This window comes from Cygnus olor, chromosome 5 (genome assembly GCF_009769625.2).
Source record: "Cygnus olor isolate bCygOlo1 chromosome 5, bCygOlo1.pri.v2, whole genome shotgun sequence".
Taxonomy (NCBI): domain Eukaryota; kingdom Metazoa; phylum Chordata; class Aves; order Anseriformes; family Anatidae; genus Cygnus; species Cygnus olor.
This window is the reverse complement of record NC_049173.1, coordinates 7,369,864-7,393,924: the sequence shown is the minus strand read 5'-3', so window position 1 is coordinate 7,393,924 and position 24,061 is coordinate 7,369,864. Positions and strand designations below refer to the sequence as shown.

General features: G+C 36.3%; 1 protein-coding gene across 7 annotated transcripts in view; it reads left to right on the top strand.

Moving 5' to 3' along the window:
- PPP2R5E (protein phosphatase 2 regulatory subunit B'epsilon) overlaps positions 1-20,653 on the top strand; it is a 77,252-nt gene extending 56,599 nt beyond the window's left edge. For 5 of the 7 annotated variants that reach the window (XM_040557623.1, XM_040557622.1, XM_040557626.1 and 2 more), the window contains 11 exons: positions 3,121-3,222; positions 5,147-5,239; positions 9,593-9,723; positions 9,810-9,869; positions 10,462-10,570; positions 11,555-11,608; positions 11,714-11,764; positions 12,636-12,755; positions 13,806-13,933; positions 16,431-16,532; positions 19,278-20,653. In XM_040557623.1, coding sequence (XP_040413557.1) covers positions 3,121-3,222; positions 5,147-5,239; positions 9,593-9,723; positions 9,810-9,869; positions 10,462-10,570; positions 11,555-11,608; positions 11,714-11,764; positions 12,636-12,755; positions 13,806-13,933; positions 16,431-16,532; positions 19,278-19,377 — 1,050 coding nt within the window. In that variant the 3' untranslated portion in view covers positions 19,378-20,653. The remainder of the gene's footprint in view (positions 1-3,120; positions 3,223-5,146; positions 5,240-9,592; positions 9,724-9,809; positions 9,870-10,461; positions 10,571-11,554; positions 11,609-11,713; positions 11,765-12,635; positions 12,756-13,805; positions 13,934-16,430; positions 16,533-19,277) is intronic. The other 2 variants (XM_040557624.1, XM_040557625.1) reach the window with 1 other exon arrangement.
- Positions 20,654-24,061: the final 3,408 nt, after the last annotated feature.

The window sequence follows — 24,061 nt, the reverse complement described above, 5'->3', positions numbered from 1 at the left end:
CCCTTGCAAAAACAACATCAGGTCTTGGAGGCACTCCTAATCAGGGGAAGATGGAAGTCGGTATTGATCGGTAGTCATTTGTGTTGGCCGTGGGAGAAGAGTCATCAAGGACTGCTTGCGCAGCCTGGCAGGGAGGTCCTTTGGCTTGATAACCAGTTGGGGTCAGAAGGGAAGTGATTCATATATCTAGCTGAAGGAATTTTGGCACGCTGCTTGGGCCTGGGGATGAATGCTAAATAGCTGCCTTCTGCCTCGTGGAGAAAAATTACTCTTTCCAGCTCTGAGGTGGCACGTCCCCATCTCCGTGTGACGGCTGTCAGTCTGTAACACACAGCTGGGCAGCTCAAGGACTTGTTGCCTTCAGTTCTCCCTCGGAGGCTTGTAGACATCAGCCACCCAGCGGCTGCTGATTCACAGGAGCGTGCTGCAAATTGGCACTGCGTGTAAACGAGCTGTCGTGCTGCGTCGGGGTGATTAATGCGACTGTAATGGCACGCATTATCTTTGGAAATTATGATTCCCCTGGGAATCACCTGAAGATAACCCGTTCTGTCTGTTCTCCTCAGGAGAATATCTGGATTTGGGCTCCACATCTTTGCTCCTTGTGCAAAAAAAGAAAATTAAAGAGAACAAACTGTATACGAGGACAGTATTCTACCTTGCCTTGCGTTTACTCCTGTATGTTAAATTTCTTATGCAAAATACTGCTTTTGAGTTGCCTTGAAACTGGCGTCTCTTCTTAATGCACACTCCAGAAATCATTCTGGTTTTGTTACAAGGTTTAGGTTCAGCTGTCAGTGCTGGCACTTCAGTCATTGTTGCTGAAACCTTCGTTGTTCTGTCGTGCTGGTAAGGCCCTGGCACTAACTGCGTGAAACTTGGATTGACTTAATTTAAATTTTACAGGAATTTGTATTTGATTAACTTTTCGTTCTGGTAGTACGTACTTTTCCTTGCCGGTTTTGCTTGTGTCATACTTCAGCATTTGTTCCAATTTTAAAATGTTAATACCTGATAAATACTTATCTTTCCTCTGATCTGGTGGTACAAATTTCATTAATCTGTATATCACTACATTTATATATCACAAGAATTTCTTATTTCAAATGAAGTTTAAAACAGAAAAAAAGAGCTGCAGACTGTTTTTGATTTTGCTAGTTCCCTATTTTTGTTGAAGTGCTGAGAAAGTTGGCGTTTTCAAATGTGAAGTATTAACCGAAAATGCTTCAGTAAGTATTGCAGAATCCCAGGTGTTTGGATGGAAAATGTACCTATTGGTGCCTTCCCCTTTTTTACTTGGGAATCTTTTGGGCTTTCTTCCTTCTGTTTCCTTGTGCCCAGATACAGAAACAACTCTGTCCCCGTAATTCTGATCGCTTTCCTTGTCTGCCTGCTTGTCTACCTTCTATATCCTCAGGGATATAGAAGGGGGAGCTCAGCAATCCTCGAGGAAGGACAAACCGAAATCCGTGTGTTCTGGGAGTGCTTACCTGGTTTAGAAAAGTCTCTTGGAGGGGCTTTTGAGAGAACTGAAAGAATCAGAGAAAAAGATGAAGAAGAGGGAAGGAGAATCTCCTATTAAATGCTAGTAATCACCTGGCAGGTGTGCATACAGGACTCTCTCTATATGTATATTCAGTGTCTATAAGCACAGGCTGGTAAGTGCCAGGGTTTTATTAGGGTTGAAAGTCATGCGACTTGACAACATGAGATTTACATGTACAGTGAAGGCTTCTGTAACACTGCTTTGCCGTAACCATAGTGAAATACTCCATCTTGTGGCAAGATGAAAAAAGTCCAAGCAGAAAACCCATACGACCAATCTTTTTCTGTACTCACTGGTTTGCCATATTTATTCTTCAGTTAGCCAGTTCTGTGTTTCCCCCTTGTGTTCAGTGAATATTCCTCACTGGTATGTACGACATGTACTACAGTTTTCTTTTTGCTTCGTCTTCTCATTTATGCAGTACCCGAATATCTTCTCTTTGTCTTTGAAGTTCTAAAACTTCACCTTAACTTATAGTCTGTTTTTATCAGACTGGATTGTATTTAAACTCTTGACTTTAAAGTGCGCTTTTGTATTAAGTTGCCAACATACTGAAAACATGCCTTACAGACTACATTTAGAATATTTACAGCAGTAAAAGGCTGGAAAAATAAATGAGGGTGCTGAAGAGTATGCTACTTCTGTTTCTTAACTAGATTAATTTGTCTAAACTACTATGTAGGGGTCATGTATAGACAGGATTAGGAGATAACATGCTGCTTTTCCCAGCTGTTTGATTAACCAGCTTAGAGATGGGTCAAATGCAGTGGCAGAGTGCAAAGAAGGCACACCACCACCTTCAAAGTGCAGAAGAGGCCCTGCGGCATGTTTACAGTTTATCAGATTTGCTGCATAATAAGCTGTACACTCCATTCAGCAGTATAATTAACTCAGGAAACCATTCCAGTTGTCTTTGCTTTGTGAGGCTCGTGCCATCAGCAAAGCAGCCTCAGCAAAGTACCTCTAAATGAGATTAAGCAAAGTGAAGCAACCATGAAGTAAAATCTGGGCTAAGTGACAAGCAAATAGTATTTGTATAGCATTTAGTACCAAGTTCTGTACTTGGCAAGAAGTGTCCAGGCGTATAATGTGTGAATTGCACTGGCATCTAGAGCAAGTGCTGACAGATGAGACCGTAAGCAGGTATCATTAATGTTTTCCCTGTGCAAAGGAAAATAACTAAGTGTTGTATGAAAACACTCATAAATGCATGTTGATGGCATTTCCCACTCCTCCAAAATGCTATTCCTCTCAACTAGCAGGCCTGTTGATGGCCAGCAGAATGGGGAATAAGGTGGTGAGCTCATATGGAACCTGGTGGAGAGAAGTGATGGCAGACGAGGATGATCACTGGGAAGAAGTGTGGAAAGCTGGAGGAGGGAAATCCAAGGTTGGTGGCAGGTTTGTAAAGTGATATGTTCCTTTGCCCTGTACCATTGATAAAGAGCTTTGTCAGGCATAAATAAGTAAAAGGAATACTGCTTATTTGATAGAAGACATGTAGAGTAGGCATTGACAAAGTCCTGAAATCTGTTTGAAAAACAGATCTCATTATTCTTTCTTTCATCTTTCAGGTATCTTGCAATATCTTCAGAACTCTCCCACCTAGTGACAGCAATGAATTTGATCCAGAAGAAGATGAGCCCACCTTGGAGGCATCGTGGCCACATTTACAGGTTTTTGATCATTTATCTCAAAAGAAATGCTTATCAGTACTTAATGTATCTAATCATTTTCAGCAGTTTTTTTAACCTGTGAGTCAGAACTGGTCTCTGAGATATTATAACAAAATTCTATTTCTGCTCTTCTGCTGTTGCTCTTGGCTTATAACACAGTACCTACAAAGACAGGAGAGTACTTTGTACATTTGCCCCATGTTAGAACTTTATTTCAAACTCGGGTTGACAGTATCTCTTACGTTCTTGTTTTCCTTTGCTGATTTAAAAATTAATTTGTTTTCCAAACTGCTCTGATGCACAGGTGTTTTCAGCAGCATCAGCAAGGGCATTGTGGGGATGCTGCTGCAGCAGTTTTGTTTAACTGAGGATAGTTTAACTTTCGTAAAGAAAAGCACGCAGTTGTTGACTGCTGATCAGAAAAACAAATGAGAATCTACATCCCTATCTGTCTCCCTTCCTGTCTGTGGGTTGAAGTTTGCTTTCAGGTGGTCATAGCAGGATGTGTGCTCACTGCTGTCTGTCATCACTTCCTCTCTTTCTCGAGTGTCAGTGGAAGGTATTTTGAACAAAAACATGAACTAATTTTGGAGAAAGACATCATCATTGATGCTAGTGCAGTAATTCCTTTATAGACAATATGGGTGCAGATCCTGTCTGTGTTATTCAGGACTATAACTTACGCCACAGGTAAGTTTAGAAGAAGTTTGCCTGAGTAGCAGTTTGTGAAGTCTAGGTGTTTCCGAGAGCAAAGGAGCATGATCGATCTCAGCTTGAAAAGAGTGTTTTATTTGACAGTTGCATGCACGTATTTGCCTATGAGCAATTTGTTTCACTCTTTCATTCTCTCACATTTAAAATCCATCAGAATGTGGGTGTCACCCCTTATTTATACTAAACTTCACAAAATAGAAATCTTAAAATCTTCAAGGAAGCTGTGAACAGCTCTGCCTGCCTGGAAACAGCACAGGCAGATGTGTCTGTTACCCTGTGTTCATTGACACTAGTACTGTAGTTTTAAAAGTCGCTGTTCAAAAGGAAAGGATGGAAAAGAAAATATCAGGCAGAGAGGTATCTCTGAATTCATGTTTTGTTTTGATATTTAAGCATGACACTCAAGTTTATGCCAATGTCCATGCAAGTTTAGGATGCTGAATAATTTCCTGATAAAAGAATACTAAGTAGCAATCCTCCAGAACTGAAAAGGTGCAGTAAAGAGAATTGCTAGCTGGTAGCTCATCTCATTGATGACAGGTCAGAGTTGCTGTCCTATGAGGCCACTGGAGTGCCTTTCACTTCCTTTTTGCCTGTTTTTATACTCTTTTTCTATATTGCATAGAAGGTGTAATGCTATCCCACTGAATAGTTTAGGCAGAGTTGGAATTGCATGAAAGCAGGCAGGTTTTCTCCATCCCTCTGGCTAATCTTTACAGTAAATTAGGAAATTCTGATAAATTCTGTTTTGTATTTTTTTTCCATGTTTCAAGTTGTCATAGAATGCTACTCTAAGCAGTTTCTAATTTAAATTAAATATTTCCAACTGTTTCACCAGCTCTTTCAGAATCATAAATTTCTGTATTTGGTATGACTTCAGCAGTCCAGAGGCAGTTTAAATGTGCTTTCCAGTTACCCTGGTAAGCTTTATGAGATGATGATAAGCTCTACAAGATGGAAGTGTCTGTTCTTGGTGATGAAATGTCTCTGACTGGAGTTAAATAAGGAAAACTAACTTACAAAGCTTTTGTATTTAATTTTAACATTAAGGTAGCAATTTGATAATAGATAATAATATTTTTCATCTTTAATCCTTCAGCTTTGTGAAAAAATAAGTATTTTATTTTATATGGAAAGAATTTACTGAAACACTTAAAAATACGAAGAGTAATGAAGTCATAAACTAAAACTTTTTTTTTCCCTTTTGCAGCTTGTATATGAGTTTTTCATACGATTTTTGGAAAGCCAAGAATTTCAGCCCAGCATTGCCAAAAAGTACATAGATCAGAAATTTGTATTGCAGGTAAGCTGATCTGTTTTCTTTAAGGCTTCATTTTGATTTTGAAAAAAATTGCTTTGAAAAGATGCTGTTTGGAATTTGAAAGTGAAACTCCATTTGCATCAGAAAATTATGAACAAGCGTTTACAATGCAAGTTGTCAAACTACAGAGATAGGGGAAGTATGTGTGTGTGTGTGTGTGTTTATACGTAAGTCTCTGTCGCTGTAGATATGTACAATACTTGGACAGGCTCCAGTTTTAATATGTTAATCAAAATATTTGACTAGCTGGAAGTGAGAGTGAGCTGAAAGGATAGCTGTTGAGAAATGAAAGCCTTTTTGTCAAGTCATCTAAAAATGCTGCCATCTAGAGAGACCACTTTAACCCCAATTTTAATGTCTTAATATTGTTAAAATATTTCTATTGGAAGGGGAAGCTATTTTTCTCTACTGGAGAGCTGGCAACAAGGGCAGAAGTTCGTTAACATGTCTATTCCCCAAGTAGCATTGAAAACAGTGATGCTATAGTGCTTGGGGAGGAAGTAAATCAAAAGGCCATATAAAGTTCAAGCTCTACTAAAAGCATAGAAGCAGCAGCATCAGTAATAAACAACATGGACAAAGAATGGGAAGCTTTATCTTTGAAATTTGCTTGCCATTATGCCTAAGTGGAAGAGAGGCTCAGTCAGTGAGCTGGTAGCCAGACAGTTGGCACATCTCACCTTCCTTCTGCTGCTTCACGTGGAACTATATAGGTAGACTTCTCTGCTGGGGAAGTTTCTCCCAGGCATCAGCAGAGGCCAGAACAGAGATAGCTGAAGGAAGGTGTTTTCTTGGATAAGCCAGGAAACTTCATAGATACGCATCCCTTGCCTTTTTGTCTTCAGCTTTCAACAATAGGCCTGTCTTGTGTTTTCTGTTCCCATGGTGAATTAGTGCTTTGCATTTAGAACCCCTAAATCAGATAGAACTTTGTGTTTAAGGCTTGCTTGTAGCTTGCTTTTGAAATCATGGAAATTTGTAAAGATCCCTACTTAGTTGGAAAAGGGAGTTGCCTTGGGGAGTGAGACTTGACTAAAAGTCAAACTAGATATGGCAGGAGAGACTCAGCGTTTCTGAATACCTTTCTCTCACCTCTTCTTCATGGAGCTTTTATTTTTCTCTGTGATGCTCAGGCAATAAAAGCCATGGTTTTGCTGTCCTTGTATGTTATTCATATAAAGAATACCTGAGAAACTTAGCCAAGAAAGCAATTTCAATCCTTAAATTCAAAGAAGGGACTTCAGTTTCCTTCGCAAGACCTTCTTCACTCTAGAAGAGCATTGGAATGTACATGTTTTTATTTTATCCATCTTCTAAATGTGAGTGTTTTTATGTGGATCAAACCTCTGTGATGAGGTTTCCTTTTTGTTCATCCAAATATTGATTTGAACAAGGGGTTGCAACAATCTTGTCATCCAGTGCCTGATGGAGATGTCAGAATGTGACTGGGGGGAAGTCACTCTTGACAGGTTTTTCCAGACTAATTTTATTTTCTTTAGGTAGGGCAGGATTGACTTAGAAGGAATGTTTGTGTTCAACTTCCAAATCTAGAGAATAAACATTTCCAGGTGCTCCTGTTACATGTTGCTGGGTTTGTTTGTGACTGGTGGTATCCTACTCACTTAAACCTTTTCAAGGCATTCAGCCCCTTTATGATTTGGCCCAGGAGGTGTCAAACGCTTTTAAATAGGTCTATGACAAAGATTTTTAAGATCCTATTAGTCTTCAATAAATCCGCTAAATGACAGAACATATCTCCTGAAAGGGGGAAGTGTGATATTTTGAAACCTACTTATCTGAAACGTATGATACAACGATTGGAGCTCAAAAGAATTCTAAGAATTTGAAGCTCTTGCCATATGGTTGGGTGATGCATTTTTGTATAGTGCCTTCGCATAGTGTGTCAATTGAAGATTCATATTTTTCTGTCAAAAGTTCTGCTCAGCCTTATATACACGTGCAAATAGATATATTTCCGTGTCTATAAGCGTTTCCATGTGGTCTATAGGAACTTGAGTGTGCTTGCACTTCTTCTTACTGTATTTTTTTGTGTGCCCAGGGTTAGGAACCTGTGATTACAGGTGACTTACGTTGGAAACCAATTTGAGCCTTAAGAACTTTAAGCATGTTGGGTGTTTTATGACACCGACAATACAGCTGTGACAATCTTCCTAATCAGCTTTCTCTCTTATTTTTTTTTAATTTGATGGAGTTTTTTTTAAAATGGGCATTTTCCAAGTTTTTTCTTGATTGCTTGTTTTTTGCTTTTTTTGATTGTTGTCTTTTGTTTGGTTGCCTTTTTGAATATAGATTTGTTGCTGGCTTTCAGCTGTGCGTTTTGCTAAAATGTTGTGCACTAACAGCGTAACTGTTCATTTCTAAAGACTGCTGGTACACAGCCTGAAATGGTTCGCAGTGGTTGCTAAGAGACATGCTGTTGAAATACCTCCACAAGTATCTGTGTTGCTGTAGGTTGCTATTTTGGAAATTTTATTTCCCTTTTCTGTGTATATTTAATGTCAGAGTAGTCATGCAAATTATGGAAGTCTTGCAGCTTGTCCATAAAAATAAGACTTTATTGTTGAAAACTGATGACAAATTGGACAAATCAAAATAATCTTTTTTTTCTTTTTTTAAATGACAGACTGAGTCTGACTTCAGTAATGTTTCCACAGAGGACCTGTATAACAGAACTGGAAATATAAATATTTTGCTCCTAAAAACAATCCAATAAGAAAATTAAAAACATAAGTGCTTCCAGCTGTTTGCTATCTTTGGGTGAAATTTGCTATTTGGGGAAGGATGAGGTGACTATTTATTTATTTAACTGCAGAAGTGATTTAACGAATGAATGTGTTTATAACCTCGAGTGGGCAGCTGACAAACCTCGTAATTTCCTCATGAAATTCCCACCACAGATCCTTACTGCATGGAGAAGAAGTGGGAAACATCCAACGCAATGAAAAAGAACACATACATCAGTCCTAAACCTGACTGTTAGAAAGCAAAATCCCAGAAAGCTTAAGACTCTTTAATCATCTTTTTCTGATTTTTTTTTCCTCCTTAACCTCCTCAAAGTGGACTAGCAGTTTAACAGAGATAAGGTAGCATATAGACTTACATATCAACTTATAATAGGTGTTTATAATTTATCTGATTGTAAAGCCAAGATAATTTTGTTTCCTACCATTCCTGTAATGATTTTCTGCCAGCATCTTAAACATTTGTAAGGCCTGTTTGGCATATTTAATTTCTCTTGCAAGATAGGTACTAGTTGACAGTTACTTTATTTTTCATGCAAGAGAGATAATTGTTCCTTTTCATTACTAGCTTAAATTTCATCATTTTCTGTGCAGTTCTTTTTTTTTTTATTTTAAGTTTACCTTTAAATTCGCTCCAGATGTCTGCCAAAATAACAAATGGTGTGGTGTCAGAAAAGATGGAGAAGGGGTGAGGTGAAACTCAGATATTTGTCATAGAGGATTCAAGGGGGATAGAACATAGATGTGTAGCTGACATTCCTGCTGCTTGTTTTGTGCCTTAATTCTAAGAGGCAACTTCGGGTAGCAGTGTTCAAGGGTATATTTTGTATAGTAAAACACAAGAGGATGGTATTCTCTTTTGACTGAGTACCACATAATTATTTTGCTGTTTTAAAATCTGATTTAACAGTTTCTTACTAAAGAATATTTTTTTTCTTGTTTAAACTGAATTGAAGATAACATTTTGTTCAACCTGGAGGATTAAGTCCCTGATTCTTTGATTTATGTTGAGATTAGTGGAGATCCTGTGACAGCAGATCCAGTGCTGGCACAGATTTCAACGTTGAGTCTTTCCACATCGTGCAGGCCATGTAATCACTAGGAAGACTTAAGAGTTCATAATACAAATTACAAGCAATTAGAAAAAATGTGACATTGACACAAAATTGTGGGAGCAAAATATTAGAGCAAATGAGCAATGTCTTTCAATTCTGCAGAGTGAGGGAGTAGGCAAATTGTCTTAATTTGTAGATGCGACAGCATCGTATTAATTATTTTGGGAGAGGAAGAAGGCAGCATTTTAGAGCCAGTTAATCAAAAGTGTCTTCGTGGCTGGAAGATTTCCAAATTTTTATGTCAGAAGTGAAGGTCAATAAGCTGAGCTTCGTGATGTTGTACCTGGGTTGCAACAGATTTTTTTAATTCTGTATTTCTACACCTTGGGTAATATAGATGTCATGTTCTTACATGTATAAGCTTGCATGAATTTAACTGTCATATAGAAGTCTGTGTCATACCTGTCCAATGTAAAGTCAGTATTCACTTTTTGTTCTTCTTTTTCTTTTAAACATAGCTGTTGGAGCTATTTGACAGTGAAGACCCTCGAGAACGGGACTACCTAAAAACAGTCTTGCACAGAATTTATGGCAAGTTTCTGGGTCTTAGAGCATTTATCCGAAAACAGATTAATAATATTTTTCTACGGTAAGTTGTGGGAGAATATATTTTTCTCTTATGAACATTGTAGGAAACTGATCCATTAATGATGTTTAACTTTTTTTTTTTTTAAGATTTGTTTATGAAACTGAACACTTCAATGGCGTAGCTGAACTGTTGGAAATTTTAGGAAGGTAAATGAGTCTTTATTATCTATCTCAAACTTCCATTCTGAATGTGTCAGACTTAGAAAAAAGTATTGCTATAAGCCCCTATTCTGAAAACAAATGTGTGCATGTGGTCATCTTTAAGCCCATGTGCAAATCTATCACATTTTTGCCAAGAGTATTTAACTGGATTCAAGTCACAGCCAAAAGTTTTGGATGGATTTGTGTGTGTTACACTTCATCCTTGAGTGCTATGGATTTTTTTTTAAGCATGCTAACAGCGTGAATGTCTCAAATGTAATTCTGGTAAGTTCATTACCCAAGAACACCTTTTGTATATGCATTTACAGAACAACAAAGACAAGTTCTTATCTGTTGGGCAACAGGTTTGTGCAGCTGTTTATATCATTGTTCGTAAGTCAGAGCTGAATTACTACATAGATACACTGCACTGCTAATACAAAGGAGGAGAAAATTTAGCACTTGTTAAGATAGCATGATCCTGCTATTTGTAAACAGGTGCTGACTGCTAAATGATTTGAATGTAGAAAGATCTTGTTCAGACCTTCAAAATGTTTTCTGTGATAACACTAACAAATATTTCTCTTCTAATTTCTAGTATTATCAATGGTTTTGCTTTACCTCTTAAGGCAGAGCATAAACAGTTCCTGGTGAAGGTGCTGATTCCTTTACATACTGTCAGGAGTTTATCACTCTTCCATGCACAGGTAGAATTTATAAAAATATTTTCTGATCAGTTAGAATGATATTTTTTTTGCTACTTTGGAAATTTAATTGCCTAGCACATAAAAAAAAAAGGTGGGGGAAAATCTTTGTAATGTGGGAAAATACAGTAGTTTTTTATTCATTTGCTATGGTTTTTATGATAAATATCTTCTATTCTGATTAGGTAATTAAAAATGTAATCTACATTTATAATTTTTATTGTTTAGTAGTTTAACTCCTCAGTTTTCCTCTCTGCTATTTTCCCATTCTCACAAGGTTGCCTTTCTCATTCTATCATCCCCTTTCCTTGTCCCAAGAGGATATCCAGGTTTCCTTAGTCTTGTCCTGTCTAGACTCTTCATCACTCTGGCAACTTTCTGAATACTAATCCCCTCACTTTTGCATAAACTTAAACATTTTCCCTCACAGACCTCTTAATACCACATTTATGCTCTCATATGTCCTTTTATACATTCAGTTTTCATGATGATATTTTTCTTCTGTTACGTGATACCTGTTGCCTTTCTGTCTGATTTTCAGATAGCGCAGTCTTTGTTCTGCTTTTCAAGCAGCACTTGCTGACTATGTTACAGGTTTTAGCTGTGCTAGCACATCTTGCAAGTTTTCATGATTTTGCCAATACACAAGAAGTGTAAAAAGTTATTTCAGAGAGTAACAGTCTTCTAAACTTTTGTTATATTCCTGTTTTTAGAATTCTGAGCTGCTCTGATTTTTGTGTGAGGTACTTTGTCACCTTAAGGTTTTTGTGATGTGTTACCTGTTGTTCCTGTGAACTGGACTTTGAATGGATTTGCACAGTGCAAACTATGCATCTCAGTTTAAAATTGGATACGTTTTTAGAAAACTGTATAGCATCTTGCCTTGAGTATCTTTTTTTTTTTTTTTTGTGGTTTTTAAAAATGTTTTTGTGATATCTTTATAGAAATGTTCTAATTTCATTTTCTTAAATCTTTCTCTCTTCACAGCTGGCATATTGCATAGTACAGTTTCTGGAGAAAGACCCCTCGCTCACAGAACCAGTAAATATTTTTCATACTTTTTTTTTCCATCATAAACAGCTTATTTTTTGTGAGGAATGTAAAAAAATAAATAATAAAATCTAATTTATTTTTCTTTTAATTCAGGTCATCAGAGGCTTAATGAAATTCTGGCCAAAAACCTGCAGTCAGAAAGAGGTAAATGATATGCTAGTATTAACAACAACAACAAAGTTAGTTTGCTCTGTGATATAATATGCAGGGAATTTTTAGGTTTCCCTGGGTAGATTGCACAATGTTGTGTTGGATCTTGGTGTTAGTTCTTGTAGAAGATTTTCCATACTTAAATTCTGCGCTTTTTTTTTTTGTCGGTTTCTGGATAGTTTTGACTATGAAGAGAAAAGCTTCTGATAGCCATGGTTTCTACTCACAAAATAAACACTGGTTATTACACAGAGAAGGTGATTTCTTTTTGTTTTAGAAAAGAGAGAATAAATATATAGAGGATAGATTGGAATAACTGTTCAACTTGGAATTGTTTTTATATGACTATAGTATTTTTCCAGACTATATGAAGAATTTTTTATTTTCTGGCATATACCTGCTGAACATGTCAAAGATGCAGTTAATACTTTGCATTTTGTTTCAAATTCTTAATGCAAATCTGAATATCCCTGAAATTTTATGACACAGCAAAACTATTACTTTGAATATTGCTTTGAAAACGGAGTTAAAATTATGACTTTCCTTAATTAACAGAGTTAAAGACTTGGCCATTCAAAGTCTTTGTATGAGGCTAGGTTTTTCAGCATGGGTATCCTGGTGCAATTCTGAAGTTTGCTTTAAAGGACTACAAATACAGCATTTGCTCATGCTTCTCCTTTCTTTAAGAGACTAGATACAGAGGCTGTCGAAGCTAGAACTGATTACATTTTTTGAACAAGAGTCTTGTTGAACTAGTGGGAGCTTCCATTTTTGCCTGAAGCGGTGGGATTTGAGGGTATGCAGCATTTCATTGATCAAGATAATTCGCAGTTGTTGAATTCAGTTCTTCATTCCTTGTCTGCAGGTCATGTTCCTAGGAGAGCTGGAGGAAATCTTGGATGTAATTGAACCGTCACAATTTGTCAAAATCCAGGAACCCTTGTTTAAACAAATTGCCAAGTGTGTCTCTAGTCCTCATTTTCAGGTCAGTTTGTATAGGAATGTATAGCCTCAATTTCAAACATAATCCCCCCCCCCCCCCAAATGTAAATACTATTTTACATTATGTGGTTTTAAATACTTGTCTTCTGAATTTCTATGGAAAGGTATGTTGCAGTAGATGTTTAGTTCTGAGTTCCATTATAACATTTTAAATATATTTGGGGTTACAGCACAGAACTTGAGCCACATAAGAGTTTAAATTTTATCCAGGCAGAGTTTGAGCCCTTATAGGTATAGGTACTCACTGTATGGCCTTTGGACTGATAGGCCCAGTAAGATCTATTTGATTTCTTTTTTAATGTGGCTCTTGTTCTACTACCTCCTTCCTTCTCTAAAGAGATGTCTGGTTAGAGGTGATAGATCCCATAAACTATTTTCTTTCTTGCATGATGGCAAGAAGGGGGATGAATAGGAATTAAGTTTAATCATATGCGAAGATGAGACAGAATTCATGGCTTGTATCATCTCTGTATTAAGTTACATGACCTATCCTGGCACAAAGGCAGATGGGACTGCTGTAGGCTCTTCCTTGGTCTACATCTGTTTTAAGTACAATGTAGATCAGTGTTTTCCCTCCTAGTTCCCATCTCCCCACCGAGGTGATTTTGTCATTACTGCCTTCCCTACATTTAAGATCTCATCTCACATATTCCCTGCCTCCTTTCTCTTGTATCCTGGTGCTGTTACTTCTAACTGGGAAGTCACAGGATTGAGGGAAAGGGGAGATGGTAAGTCCTTCCACTTGCCCTTCCCTTCCATAGCTGTGGTATTGTTGCATCGTCTGCTCTTGTTCTTCAGTGAGTCACACTGTATTGTTCAGGGGAAAGAGAAAGTGGATGCTGTGGGATCTAAATTACAGTACAAAGATACCATTAATGCAGGTTATACTACTGATTAAAATAGAGTTTTATTTCCCAAATTAACGTTTTCTGTTCATTCATCTTAATGAAATTCCTATGATTTGGTTTTGCTTCAGATTATTACAAAAAATGTATCTGAATTTCCATTAATATTTTATTCCTTTGACTCAAAGGTGGCTGAAAGAGCACTGTATTATTGGAATAATGAATACATCATGAGTTTGATAGAGGAGAATTCAAACGTTATACTTCCCATCATGTTTTCCAGCCTTTATAGGATTTCTAAAGAGCACTGGAATCCGTAAGTTTTTGCAATTAAATTTTAAATTACCTCTTGTCAAACTGCTGATCAACTTAGGGAAGTGTCTGCTGAAGAATGACAGAACAGGAAAGATCCAAATTCAAAACTGACACGAGCAGGTGCAGCTCCGTTCATGCCAATATAAATTAGACCATGCTTAAGCTTGGCTCAAAATGTTATTAATTATCTGGTATGTAAACAAAAATCAGTACCTTATGGGATAAAAATAAACCTTCTCATAAATTGGAAGGAAGAGAAATCAGATATTGCATTGTTATTGAAGAAAAAATGTTGCTCATCAAGCATTTCTCGTAAACAGATTTTTACAAGCTAGTTAATGTATTAAGTGTGTTCCTAAATTATCTAGAATAATATCACTTGGCATTAATAAAGCTTTGTGGTTGTACTGCGGATGGTACTGATCCCCCGGTAGACTTCTGGTACGAGCATTTTTCTAAACATTTATGCAGCATATATACACCAGTATGTTCTTAGGTTGGGTTGTTTTTCTAAATGCATTTAAATACAGCTGTTCTCTATTATGCACGATTATAGAGCAGTAACTTCCTATAAATATCCTCTTAATTTGGCTTTTTGATTTTAAACTTGATGACCTAGTAGAAATGTTGTAATAAAAAACTGTTACAGTTGAATGTCACACATACTCTACTTTGGTTGAGATGTGTTTCTAAGCCGGAGTGGTGACTGTTTAGTAAACCCAGTGTGCTGTGGTCAGGTCCCAATTGATTTGTTAAGGCCTTATTGTAAAGCATTTGTAAAACATGTCATCTTTTAAAAGGTAAAATATGTCACCTTTTAAAAAAGGCGGCTGAGGGGAGACCTTACTGTACTTTACAATTACCTTAGAGGAGGTTGTATCAAGGTGGGGATTGGGCTCTACTCCCAAGCACCAAGTGATAAGATGGGCAGAAATGGCCTTAGGTTGTGCCAAGGGAGGTTTAGTTTTGATATTAGGAGAAATGCCTTTACTGAAAGGGTTGTGCGGTGTTGGAGCAGCCTACCCAGGGAAGCGGTTGTGTCACCATCCCTGGAGGTCTTCAAGAAACATATAGATAACAGAACACAAAAACTTCCTATGGCATTAATACTATGTTGCCAGTCTCAAACCAGCCTGCCCAACCTTGTGTACTATGTACTGGGATGTTTCTGGTAATAAGAATATGCCAGTATCCCAGATCTCAGAGTTTTATACCCACAGGAATGTTGTACCTTTGACATGCAAACCAGGTTAAGATGCATGTAAAATAAAGAAGGTATTTAAGGAATCTTTTAAAGAACGTTCTTAAATGCAGGCAACAAAAATGAAAGCTTATTGAAAGAAGTGAATAATAGATGGGGATGGAGAACTGGCACGTTTCCCGTATAGGTTATCTTTAAATGTTCCTAGCACCCATAGTGTTCATTATTTTACTGGATGAAGAGTTGTTTCATAAGCAGACCTATGTCTGTATATGATAACTGTAGTATTGGATGAGGAACTGGGATTTCTTGATTGATAGTCTATTCAAATTCTTCGAATGTTTTCAGTTTTTTTTCTTTCCCTTTTCCTTTTTCAGTTGTTTAGTTGCTTCTTTATCTTCAGCTCTGCCAGAAAAGAATTTTGAACTCTAGATAATCAGACTATTGGCAGACCCATATTACTTTGGAAATGCTGTTATATTTTAGGTTATTTATCTAGTCAGGTGGTGTAAAAGAGTAAACTGACTATAACTTTCTCGAACCTTTGTGGGACGAGAATGCCTTTGAAACCTTTTTGAAATTACTAGGATTATACATCACTTCTTATATGAACAGGTCACACTTGTCATGTTTTATGCAGTTAAGCAACTGGAATTAAAATAAGCAGTGGTATATTGGCTTTTGTGGTAAGGTCAGGAAGAGCAAAAAGCAAAGAAGGCAGAGGTTGATGTAGATACTGTGTACTGCTTTGCATAGGTACTGCTATATCTCATAGATAAGACTTTTTTTTTTTTAAGATTTTATTTTTTGATGTACCAAAGTGAAAATGAATATGAAATGTAGTGGTACAAGGAAATCACTCTTGAAATGAAGCCTTGTATTTTGCAGAGATGCACTGAATATTCAGCTTCCTAGAAGAAAAAAAAAAGTTAAGGAAATTTGAATCATTCCCTTTTTGTGTTTACATTCTGTTACTTCTGCAAGCATTGATGATTTTAATCTCCGGAGTTGCATTCAGAATTGCTCCACATCAAGAGCTATTACGTCTTTAATGTAATAGCTTTCTGTTGTTACCTTTTACCCTAGAGTTTTGGTTTACGCCATGTAAGTAGTCAGTAGAGACATGAGATCCGATTCTCACCTTCAAATGTGTTAATCAAGAGTAGTTCCGTAGAAATCAAAGAATTATCATACTTGGAAGAGCAGAAATGATGGTAAGAGAAATACTTTTCTTTCATGTTTGATTTCACCTGAAACTAAAACTCCTTTCTTTTTTTTCTTTTTTAATGTTTCACAGGGCTATTGTGGCTTTAGTCTACAATGTGTTGAAGGCTTTTATGGAGATGAACAGCACCATGTTTGACGAGCTGACAGCCACTTACAAGTCAGATCGTCAGCGGTAACTTTTTAAAGCTTTTTTTGTCAGCTGTGCATAAGGCCTGCTGTTTAGTTTATTCCTTACACTCAGCTGCAGTTGCATAATCTCATACATAATTGACACAGTGCCTTGTTTTTTCCTCTGTATTCTCTTGAGCCTTCTGTTTGCAAGCTGTAAGATAATGTCATGTAAATGTTGTTCTTTATTCCTTATAAAATACAGTACCTGTTGCTTAGCTTGGGAATCTGTACAGAATTCCTTTTGACCCCATATTCCAAGAGAGTTAGACATATAAAGCTATTTTCTGTATTTTCTGTCTAAACATCAGGTAGCAGGTCTTTGGTGTGCGCTTGACAGAACCCAGTTCCAGATCGCTCAGAGAGGTTGTAGAGTCTGCCTTCTTGGAGATCTTCAAAAGCCATCTGGCATGATCCTGGGCAACCTGCTCTGAGTTTTCCTAAGAAAGGGGTTAGACCCAATGACCGCCAGAGGTCCCTGCCAACCTTAAACGTTATGTGAAGCTCTTCAGCAATAAAAGAAAACAAGTGTTTAAAGATAACACTTAACGACTTAAAACAAAAAAAAAACCTCACACAGTTTGGAAAAAGGCATAAGGGAAGTCCCAAAGATTTGATTTTTCCAAAACACTGGTCATAGGCTAGATGTCTTAAAGCAAAGAGGCATCTCTCAATTCTTTGGTTCTTATTCAGAAGTCTTGCTGTAGCTGAATCTTTGAGTATGCAGGATCCATTAGGTACACCACTCATACAGTCATTAGTTCCACCCTAATGATATTATGATACGGTATTTTTAGTTTGCCTATTTTTCTGTGCTCCTTAATTTTCATTTTCCAATTACAGTGCAGATTCTTTTCTCAAGAGTTTTAGCTTATCCAGAATAGCAGGTCCAAAAAAAAAAAAAAAGTAAAATTCAAGAACTCTGAACAGTCTGCAACTTTAAGTCATACATTTTCTGTGACTTAACTTTGGAGCTCCCACAAGCAAAGCGAAGGGTACTGTATGTATTGTATGTCATCAGAAATTGCTATGTTAGTACAGTCTTTCAAGGCTCTTGGATGCCATAGTTTTTGAATCCTGTGGCTGGAGTCGCACTGTCCTTTTGTTCTGCTTCATTACTGTAAATACAAAGTTTTATACATGTAAAATCTACAATTGATGCATTAATACAGCATTTTACTTTTAGAGACTTAGAGCTGTATTTTAGCTAAGATGCAGATGAATTCTAGATAGCTGATGATAAATAAGGCTCAATCTGCTAGATTGAGCACTGTGTGGTTTTCTAGCAGAAAAGTCTGAGGGTCTGGTCATCTAATCCAGCCTTTTATGGAGGAACCTCAGTGGCTTAAATCAATGGCAATTGCATTTTGTACCTTAAGATGAGGCACTTGGCTCTTAGCAGGATCAGACACTGGTGTGTAGTATGTCCCGTGTCTGGATAACTAACTGTCGTTATAAAGCATGTAAATACCTTTTAGTGTATAAACAGTGATAATTACATTAATTTTTACAGGAAAACTTCATTATTTTAACAAAACAGCATTTTTTTTGGCTAAACTAAACCAGGAGAAATATGTTCAATGTTAATGACTATGATAGGTCAGATAGGTAAGTTGAATGAGGGTATCATCACCTAAGAGTTTTACTAAGTAGGCATGTATTTAATAATGATTGGATGATAAAATGGATGATAAATATCTGGTAAGTAGCCTGAAAATGTCAGGCTATTTATTTTTTTACTCAGTTTTAAGTGCGTTTTAGTGACGGTGGGCTCTATTCTTTTTTTTATCTGTTAAGAGACTTACCTAAGAGTTGCTTTTATTTTTTTTTATGCATAAATACTATTGGAAATTTAAAATAAACAGGCTAGATGTTGGCATTGTGACTGAATTAAGATGTGTAGGAATAATACTTCTAATGTACTGAAATATTTTCAAGAATATTGTAACATGACAGGCAGGGAATCTTTATCTCTATAACTATTACATTTTCACTTCATCTGCACCTTCAGGGTGAGGTAATAGAAATTTAATGCATTTTGTACCTTGCAGTGTCAGGGAGATTTATTCAAAGCAAGCTACAGCAGAGACAGGAGATTTAGAAAGCAAATAATGCAGGTTAAGCAAATATTTGTTTAACTGTGTAATTTTATCAAATAAGCCATTTAAAGCCTGTTGTTAAAGCAAATGCTACATAAAATTTTTTAGGGAAAAAAAAAAAGCAAAGCACTGACCAGAAGACAGATCTTAGGTCTGAACTTTCCCTTGGGTGATGGATGCCTAAGGTGTATGAAAGTAATGTATGTAATAACAGTGATTCTAAAAGAATAAAGGAACACTTGTTCTAGAAAGTGGCTGTTATTTTTAAGATTGAAAACAGCTTCCTTAAATAAACATGAAAATTATTCAATGAAAATTAGTGCTGAAAATATTAATTTTTACAAATCGTGATATATTTGATCCATAATAAAAGTCCATGGCATTTTTTTCTTCTATATTACAAGGTAGTGTCTATGAACACTGTTATTGTGTTCAGTTTATGGACATACTGCTTTTTTTAGTGATACTTAAATAGGTAACAAAATGAAAAAATAAAAGTAATTTACAAAAAATTAAGTATACATTATAATTGCAAATGTGTTGAACAAAATTAGTATTGCTAATTAATGTGAACTGTATATTTTTTTTTTTTACATAAGTTCTCTACAATCTTCTCTCCTGCTAACTTTTTGTTTTATTTCATCTGTCAGTGAGAAGAAGAAAGAGAAAGAACGTGAAGAACTGTGGAAAAAACTGGAGGATTTGGAATTAAAGAGAGGTCTTAGACGTGATGGAATAATTCCAACTTAACAAAAAAACAAAACAGCATTATTAACCTGTGGAGTCACACATTTATGTAGTAGAAGATGGAGCAACAGTTTTCTGTATTGTGCAACTTTACAGTAGATTTCACATTTGTTTCATTATTACAACAGCACTGTATATACCTGTCTCTAAGTAAAGGAAAAAAATAAGGACTTTAATCCAAAGTTTGGACAGCAGATGGACTTCTCAGAACTTTGCAAACATAATCATTGTTTTAACCCTTCTTAAAAACCAGTCTTCAAAGATCTGTTGATGAAAATTGCAATGTCAAATTCCATTGTCAGGACCTGTTCCTTATTTATCGTTAGCAGAGAGTATAATACAACTTTCAAATGTGAACAATCTTAAAATTTAGCTTGTCTTTCTGCTAAACTGTTAAGTGTATTTATAGTAAAAGAGAAAAAAAGACTGTCATTTCCTTATGAGTTTGTGTAACATCCTCCTTCTCTGGATAACTTTACTGTAATTTGACTTTTTTTTTTTTCCTTTTGCACATCTTCATAAGTTGAATGTCCATTCAGATCAGGACCATGAGAAAACATAGGTCCTGAATAAAAGTTTTGTTTACTGGTGTGAGCATTTTTTAGTACCAGGCTGTCTCTGGTGCTTCTTTAATTTGAACATTAGGAGTAAAAAAAAATAGTAGGTGATAAACATAGTAGAAAAGGGAGCTTTGGATTCACGCACCTATTTATTGCAAATCCAAATTAGTGTCCACAATCCTTTAAAAATGGGCAGTGGTAACACCCTAGATTTCAGTACCTAACCAGTATTAGTGTTATGGAATTGGACACAAATACCAGACCTGTTTTAGAAATACTAATTGCTAAACTATTACAGTATGTTTTTATTGGACCATTTTGAAAGAATAAAGACAAACACTAAACAGTGCAAGCATGAAATTGATCTCCAATGGTCATGGATCTGATTGGGAAATGAGTTGAGATAGCAGTTTGGACTGTTTGGAGTTGTTGCCTTACTTTTTAATATGTATTTATAAAGTGTTCCAGCAAAAGAGGATGTAGCCTCTAAGAAACATACTATAGTGTTTTTGTGGTTTTAGTACTATTACTCATCACAATACCAGCCCTATGATCTTAGCTGGAAAGGATTCTGGATAATATACTTCTGCATTCTCATCTGGATGCTCATTCCTAACTACTGTATTTGTTACCAAAAGTGGTTCTACAAATGCTACTGAAAAAATTCTGGAAATCCTAATGTTCTGAGTATTAATAATAAAGTTTAAAATGCTTTTATATCAAAGGTGCATTGTGACCAAATTGTTTAAAACAAAAGAAAAAAAAAAACAAAGAAGAGGGCTGTATTATAAGTATACATTATTGGCTATCTGCTTTGTATTTGAAAGTGGAATCTTACATCTTTGGTAGGTAAAATGCTGATAAGACTTATGTACAGTATATATTTAGCTAATGCAGTTGCATTATTATATACCGAAAGGTATGTGTTTTGGGATTTTTCTCCAGGATGCTTTTGAACTGTTATAGACATATGACAACAGTGAATTGATAATCCTAAACCATCAATCCAGCAGTATTTACAGTATAAAACTGAATTGGTGTTCATGAGTCTTTGTGATAGTTGCAAACATGAATTTATGACCTGTTGCCATTGATAGAAGTACAGTATAAATACAAGCTTGTATGTTTTTCTTCCTACCATTTAAACATACAGTAGGATTTGAAGTTTTCTTGTTTCCAGGCACAGAAAAGAGGAAAAAAAGAATTCCCTCCTAGACTACTGACCGTTTCAGGATTATCAGGTCACAGTTTGTACTCCTGGGTCTGCACACACAAATGTTGTAAACTCAACAATTTTGTAAAAGGTTGGCACTGTTAATTCTGGAAAGAAAAGGTGGAACTACTCATATGCAACACCAAACACAATGAGCTTATTTAAAGAACACTGACTGGGACGCAATGTAAATTAGGCAGTTACTGTCATAGTTGAAACATTTTATTTTAAAGTGCTGAAGCAAAGGTGCAAGCTGAAATACTGAAGATTAAATAATTTATAACAAATCATGTCCCTTAGCCCATTGATTTTGACAGTCTTTTATTTCTGTTACCAAAAAAAAATATATTGACTAGTGTGATTTCTGTGTGAGATGATCACGCTTTGCAAGAGGGTGGACTTAAACTCATGCTTAAAGACTGTGTTCAATTGTGGAAAAATTGAGATGTAACAGAGGAAAAAAAAAATGTTTTCCACCTGGTGGAGTAAAACAAAACAATGTGAAATTAGAAAAAGCACCTTGTCCTGTACTTAGAGTTTAGGTGAGTGTTGTTTGTTCATAACTTTTTGGTTTTGACATGACATTTTGGTATTGATCATACAAAACTGATGAGAACCTGATGGGTTGCAATATTTTGTTACCTCTGATGTTACCTCTGATGTGGGGATAGTGGGGAGTATCTAAAGTTTATAGATGATTTATCACTTCCGAGAAGGAATGTTTTCTTTAAGCTGAACGAGACGATGTGATATTAGTCACTTGACTCTAAAAGGCTGGCACGACGCTAGGTTGCACTGTGCGATGTATGCGAAGAAGCACTTGCCACAATGATCTGACTGTACCCCCGGGATCCGCTGTTTGCCGCAACCCAAATGCGATATTCTGCTGCTGCACAGAGCTCCCCTGGGGATCGATGGGAGCTTTAGGCAAAGAAGAAGGCAGCATATGGGCCCAAGTGTGATCAGTGCATCTATTTAATTGTGCTTTTCATTTGCTTCTTGAGTTCCAGAAACTACCTTTATTTGTGTAAATGTTTTTATGAACTGCTTGGACGGCAGTTGCTGGGTGATCGCTTATGTCCTGTACCATATTGGTTTCAGGAGCAAGGATTGAATACTGTCTGGTAAAAGGAAAGAGCTGCATTTTCAATACTAGGGCATTGCATCAGGTCATGGGGATGTAACAGCTGTAAAAGTGAAGTTCCTCTCAGATACTTTAAATTGAGCACATATTGCTTTCTTCATCTTGCAAGTCTCCCTTATTGTTTTCCTTTCATTGCTTTTGAGTGGTTTTTGTCTCTTTTCCAAAGGTTGGAATGCTTTAAATAAAAGTGTTCTACTGCCATTGGAGCGTTCACTAGTAAATTTAATCTTGGTTTTCTTAGCATAAATAAAAGGATTTAATTTATTTTTTATCTTCTCCTATATATGGAAAAATCAAGGCTGTCGGAGCCAAGAATTGCTTGAGCAAGAAATGCAGCAGCTGTACTTAAATTTTACATGTGTAAGTACAGCCTCAGGCTCTTACTCTGTGGAAGGGAAAATAAATTAGAGCTTTAAAAACCTTTTTATTGTTTTGTGAGGAAGGAGAAAGAACTGAACGGATTCTTCTCCCCCCAAATAAAACCAAAATGATTTGGTTTGGGTTCTCTCTTGGAAAACAAAGATGGCCTTTTCTCTTAATTGTGTAACTATCACTGCTAGCAATGGCCCTAAAGCAAGATAAAGGTGACAGTGCAAGATTGAAGAATGTTTTTATTTACATGTGACTTTTTTTTTTTTTTTTTGCTCACCTGCTTCCCTTAGCAGCTAAGTTGTGAGACACAAATTAGTTTTTCCAGTTGGTATCTGCAGCAGATTTTGTATTGCCCAGTTTCTCATTTAAGGTCTATGAAACAGTATCTTGAAACAGGATGGAACTAATTTTCATTGAAACCTTTTATCCAAGTGTTGCTTCCCATCCACAGAAGTGTACACTTTTTATCATGACCTCTCTGAATACAAGTTTTTGTTATTTGGATCACTTACTGTAAATATGTTGTATTCATAACCTCATGTAAAGATGAGGGGTTTTCAAATATAAATAGTACCGATACATTTCTTGTTGTTGTCCTATTTTTGATTGTAGTATAGCGAATGACCTGTCATGCTTTTTGTTTAAAGGTTAGCATTAGATTCATAGATCTTAATATTTTAGCATTTCATTGTTTAAGCAGGAGAGGGCAGCAAAAGTTCATTTTTCCCCATAGGAATGCTCTGGTCCATTATTGTTTCTAAATTTAGATGCATTAAACTATCTGTGGGTAGGGGGGAAAAATGAAACATTTTTTATATTATATTAAAAGGTGCATATGAAAATATATAGACTGGTCCAACCAGACTGTGAAAATGTCTTCTACTTACATCAAAGTAATAATAAAAGAAAAATATCTTCCACCTCTGGATAAAGTACAAGCAGGTCTTAAGCTCTTGGGTTCAATTGTCATTCTTTGGAAATAGTTTAATTTCTTAAAAATGGTATCAAAGAAACTCGAACTCAGTGGTGCTCCCAGCTATAAATGTGTAATCTTCCTCTTTTGCACATGCTCAAGAGGCTCTGTACTGTGGGTGCATCTAAATAAAGAAGCAATGAAGTGTTTTCCAGGTGCTTGGCTTTTTTTTCCACCTCCTCCCGTCTAAACATCTACCTTTTCAACAGTGAGCTACCAGCTACCCATTCCTATGCATTAAATGTAAGGACACTAGTCTAAGAAAAAACACCCAGTGAGGTGGTACTTTATGTTTCTGCCAGAATTACTAGCATAAACTTCCAGTTTCATTGTTTTGTTTTTTTTTTAAGGTCTTCTCATGATGATCATCATCCTTGTACTGCATGCTTGTGAGGAACTTAAAAGCAGTGGCTAAAGGAAAACAA